This window comes from Tenrec ecaudatus, chromosome X, assembly GCF_050624435.1.
Source record: "Tenrec ecaudatus isolate mTenEca1 chromosome X, mTenEca1.hap1, whole genome shotgun sequence".
NCBI classification, from domain to species: domain Eukaryota; kingdom Metazoa; phylum Chordata; class Mammalia; order Afrosoricida; family Tenrecidae; genus Tenrec; species Tenrec ecaudatus.
This window is the reverse complement of record NC_134548.1, coordinates 103,331,227-103,336,225: the sequence shown is the minus strand read 5'-3', so window position 1 is coordinate 103,336,225 and position 4,999 is coordinate 103,331,227. Positions and strand designations below refer to the sequence as shown.

Genomic DNA, 4,999 nt, shown 5'->3' with positions numbered 1-4,999 from the left:
CCAGCTGTCTGCGCGCATGCGTGAGCTCGGGGCACGTGGGACCACGCCTCCTCATAGCGTGAGCGAAGACAGGCAGGAGGATTTTCGAAAGCCTGTGTCCACAGCGGGCTGCCGTAGCAGAGCGCGCGCTCCAGTTGCGTCAGTGGACGTGACCGTTGGAACGCATAGAATCTTCAACGGTCACAGAAGCTTTGACGCCACAACGGTATCGAGGACTCACTGGCCCGAAGGCCTCAGCCGCATGAGCGGCAGTTGTCCAGAAACCGTGTGTCTGTCTTATTGATCTCAGGACAGAGGAGCGACTGCACTGCCCGCGGCGACAGTGGTTGGCGGCCGCAGTGACCACGGCGCACCTTTGAGCCAGGACTGGCATCTGAAGTGAATTCTCGGCCCACAAAATGAGCCATCATGGGTCTCCATCATTAGCTACTGATGCTCCGGTGACTGACACAGGCACAACCCCACCCAACAGTTTCTTGGTGAGTCTATTTGAATGCCATATCTGCTCTGACTCAGCGTTACCACCGATTCTTCAATGTCAGAATGGGCATCTTGTTTGTAGCAACTGCCGTTCAAAGCTCGAATTTTGTCCAACTTGCCGGATCCTCTTGGGCTCTATTCGTAACTTGGCTCTGGAAAAACTGGTCAATTCAGTGCAGTTCCCTTGTAAATATGCCCCTTGGGGATGCGAAAGAATTCTTGCGCACACGGACATAGCAGAACACCAAGTGAGCTGTGGATTTAGGTCTTATACCTGTCCATTCCCTGGTGGTTCCTGTAAGTGGCTCGGCCTTATGAATGATGCCATGCCCCATCTGATGGATCAACATAGGATCGTTACAACCCAAGAGGCAGAGGACACGGTTTTCTTTGCTTCAGACATTCTCCGTCCTGGTGCTTTTGACTGGGTAATGATACAGTGCTGTTTTGGCTTCAACTTCATGGTTATATTGCAGAAAATGGAAAGATATAGGGATCAGAAGTTCTGTGCATTTGTAAAATTGATAGGAACGCACCAGCAAGCTCAAAATTTTGTTTATAAACTTGAACTGCATTGTCCTAGGCTGCATGTGACTTGGAAAGCCACTCCTCGGTCTCTTCAGGAGGAACTTGGAACAGCCATTATGCATAAAGAGTGCCTAATGTTTAATAGCAACGTTGCAAAGCTGTATGCAACCGATGGCAACTTTAGCATGAATGTTAAAATTTCCAGGTGTTAAAATGGCAATAAAACGTGCTAGCCAGTGTTTAAAACCAGTGTATTCAGTTTTGGCAGAGAAAAATGTACCTAGTAGTCTGCCATCCTAAAACAGTTTTGGTAGTTGGAAGCTACATATATGAAGGTAAATAAAATGAATGCTGTTAATACAGGAAAAACTTGCATGAAGTAATGCTAATATAACTTAAACTACGTCAACAGTAAACTGAAAGATGATATATACGCATATATATATTACCAAGCTTATCAACTTTTGTATTAAAATGTATTTGATGCATGCATGTTATATGTATATAATTTTTTCCTTTTCCTTTTAACTGACAAGCCATAGGAAGAGCTCATGGACAACTGCTTTTGAGCGCTTTGTGAGTCAATGAATAGTGCTGCTGTGTTTTATTTGCAGGGAGTGTGTGTGTTTAATTGTTAATTCATTTTAGTTTTTCATAAATAAACAAACCTGAATTTTCTGTAATTTGTTTTCTTTTTAAAAGCAATTTATCCACATATCATACCATTTCAATATTTAAATAATATCAAGAAGAGTTCTACAGTCATTATCACAATCAATTTTTGAACATTTTCTTCTTTGTATACATTGTTATTAGTATAATTTTTAATTGTGGCATGAATATGCACCACAAAATATTCTTCAATTCAATGATTTCCATATGTATAATTCAGTGCCATTGACTATACTGTTAGAGTTGTGCAACTATTATTGCTATCCTTTCCTAAATTATTCCACCACCAGTAACACTCAATGCCCCTAAACAAAAACACTCACTCCTTCACCCAGGGTAACCATTGGTGAACTGTGGTTTCCTTTTTTTTTTAAGTAGTTCAGTTGATATAATATTCTTCTATTGTCCACTGCCATAGTTAAGTCTCTTTTAAAAAGAATTGTATGTACATTATCACAATCACTTCTAGTGCTCCCTCCTTGTTCCTCGTTCATTGTCCCCCAATTCCCCTCCTCCTCCTCAATCCCTGTTCCAATAAACTATTGTCTCTGTTATTGTCTCTATACACCCACTCCTCTGTGCTCCATAAACTGAAAAACTAACAGAACACAACAACAAGAGAAACAAGCAAGAAATAATAAAGATGAAAATCATACCAATGTGAATGGGGGGGGGGATGGAGAGGAGACCCAAACCCCATCTGTAGACAATTGGACATCCCCTTACCGAAGGGTCACAAGGAAGAGACAAACCAGTCAGGGTGCAGTATAGCACCGATGAAACTTACAACATTCCTCTAGTTCTTTATTCTTTCCTCCTCTGCCACTATCATGCCCTCAATTCTACCTTACAAATCAGACTAGACCAGAACATGTACACTGCTACAGGTAAGAGCTCACAATACTGGGAATCCAGGGTAGACAAACCCCTCAGGACCAACAATGAGAATGAAGATAACAGGAGAATAAGGGAAGGTGGGAGGAGACGGGGAATCACAAGGATCGACATATAACCCCCTCTCAGGGGGAAGAACAACAGAAAAGTGGGTGAAGGGTGACAGAGGATGATGTAAGATATGAAAATAATAATCTATAATTTATCAAGGGTTCATGGGGGAGGGAGGGGGAAATGAGCTGATATTAAAGGCTCAAGTAGAACGAAAATGCTTTGAAAATGATGATGGCACCATATGTACAAATGTGCTTGACACAATGGATGAATGTATGTATTGTGATAAGAGATGGAAGAACCCCCCCAAAAAGTATTTAATTAAAACAAAAGTAAGAAAAGATCGCTAGCATTAATAACAAAAGCAAGAAATATTTTAACCTAGATCAGTGTTTCTTAACCTTCCTTAAGCCGGGACCCTATAATATAGTTCCTCATGTTGTGACCACGAACCATAAAATTATTCTGTTGCTATTTCATAACTGTAAATTTTCTACTGTTATAAATCATAATATAAATATCTGATATTCAGGATGTATTTTCATTGTTATAAATGGAACATAATGAAAGCATAGTGATCAATCATAAAACTAATTATAAATTGTGAAATATTTATTTCTAATTTCAAATAAATGAAATTTTGTCTTGAAGCATAGTGTAGCAACAGTAAATATAACAACAGTAAACTACATTGCTAGATTTTGTGACACTATGCATAAAAAGCCAACGTCAGTGGGAAGTTTGAGATAGGGGAGCAGTGTCTTGGTTCCTAAGACCATTGGAAATATTTCGGATTGTCTTAGGTGACCCCTGTAAAAGGGTCCTTCGGCCCCCAGAGGTTGAGAACTGCTGGCCTAGAGCAAATTAAGGTAGGGTCAAGAGGGAGGTCAATTGATCAAGTATATGTCATGATATCCACCATAATCAAGCTTGCAGTAATCCCTGTCTAATAGTAATGCCGTTTAGTTCCTCACCTGTGGCCTGCGCAGATCTGGCAGAGACTTAATCTGAATAGATAGTCTGCAGAGGGATTGGGACTCCAACTATCCTCCATAGCCTTGGGTGCTTACAATTTCAGCTCGGATACTTTTCCCTTCATAATATTTGGATTTTGTTATTGTCATCTTTGGACCACACAGGCTTGTATGTTTCTCCTATGTGGACTTAATTGACACCTTAGATGGATGCTTGTTTGAACACAAGGTTCTAAGACCTCAGACACTATACCAGATATAGCTGGGCACCATCTGCTTTCTTAATGACACATCACTGTAGCACCCTTATCTTCAGTGATCTCTTCATGAAAGTGAGTGTTGAGCAGGGCCATGTTATAAGAACTAGCTTTTTTTGAAATGGGGCTGGAATTAAATGAAGCTAAGTGAGGCAGCCCACATTGAGTTGACCAGAACCTGACCAGATGAAGAGACATTTAAGCCCGTGAACTGGTGCATATTGTTGCTGACTTTCTGGATCTCCTGTCCTGATTTGACTTTGCTTATGGATGCAGACTTCACAAAGTTCCAACTGGAACGAAGGGTCTTTATGTCAAAAAACATGATTGTCTCCTCAGAGCACTGGGCTGATGTAAGTGGGCAATATAGAAATTGGATACCCAAAATGAAAGAATAAAGACCTGAAGTGGTTGGCATACAAATTTTCATAGGTGGGGGAATATATTCATAAGACTATAGGATTAAGGTGCAGGTGTTACTTAACTGCAATTGTTAGGCATAGGAGATTTTGTTTTGTTTTGTTCACTTATAGTATGTTAGGTTTAAATGAGAGTGGCACATATTGAATTGTATGCTTTTTAGTTTTATCCACTTGGGTGTAGATGTGATTTTATTATCGTATGAAAATTATGTATGGCTAAAGAGTTATATGAAAGTATTAAATTGACAAGAAGTGGTCTGTGGTAGTGACCTAATCTGTTGTCAATTTAAGGATTCAGAGTGTAGGGGTGGAGTCTAAACTGTCAATCTGGAGGTAGCCAATGAGATTTCTGTGTGGGCATGGCCTTCTCCTGAGAATTCTGGGAAACCTTGGACTTCCTCCTTAGAGGCGGAGGACACATCTCTCTTTCTGCCACTCCCTGGGAGACATTTGCAGAAGACAAGCCACAAAGCCACAGAGAGAACCTTGCCAGCAATGAGATGCTTACAACATGACTGGACCCAGACTTTCGACCCACTGGCTTGTGATCATGTACATTCAGTGTCATTGCATGTCTTTCGAAAGTCTGAAGAGGACTTCATAGATTGGTACCACACTTATGGGCTAATATCGGATTTATGGACTTGATCTGGACTGGGCTGGGATGTTTTCTCAATATTCAATTCCTCTTGTATTTAAATCTTTTTTTGTGCTAAAA

The 4,999-nt window shown here is 40.7% G+C and overlaps 1 protein-coding gene across 1 annotated transcript; it reads left to right on the top strand.

The window, feature by feature from the left end:
- Positions 1–398: 398 nt before the first annotated feature.
- On the top strand, positions 399–1,220 carry LOC142433603 (E3 ubiquitin-protein ligase Siah1-like). Its single transcript, XM_075538419.1, has one exon. The coding sequence runs from the start codon at positions 399–401 to the stop codon at positions 1,218–1,220; it is 822 nt and encodes a 273-aa protein (XP_075394534.1).
- Positions 1,221–4,999: the final 3,779 nt, after the last annotated feature.

Coding starts and splice junctions, on each gene's coding strand:
- LOC142433603 (XM_075538419.1), top strand. CDS start 399: ATGAGCCATCATGGGTCTCCATCATTAGCTACTGATGCTCCGGTGACT.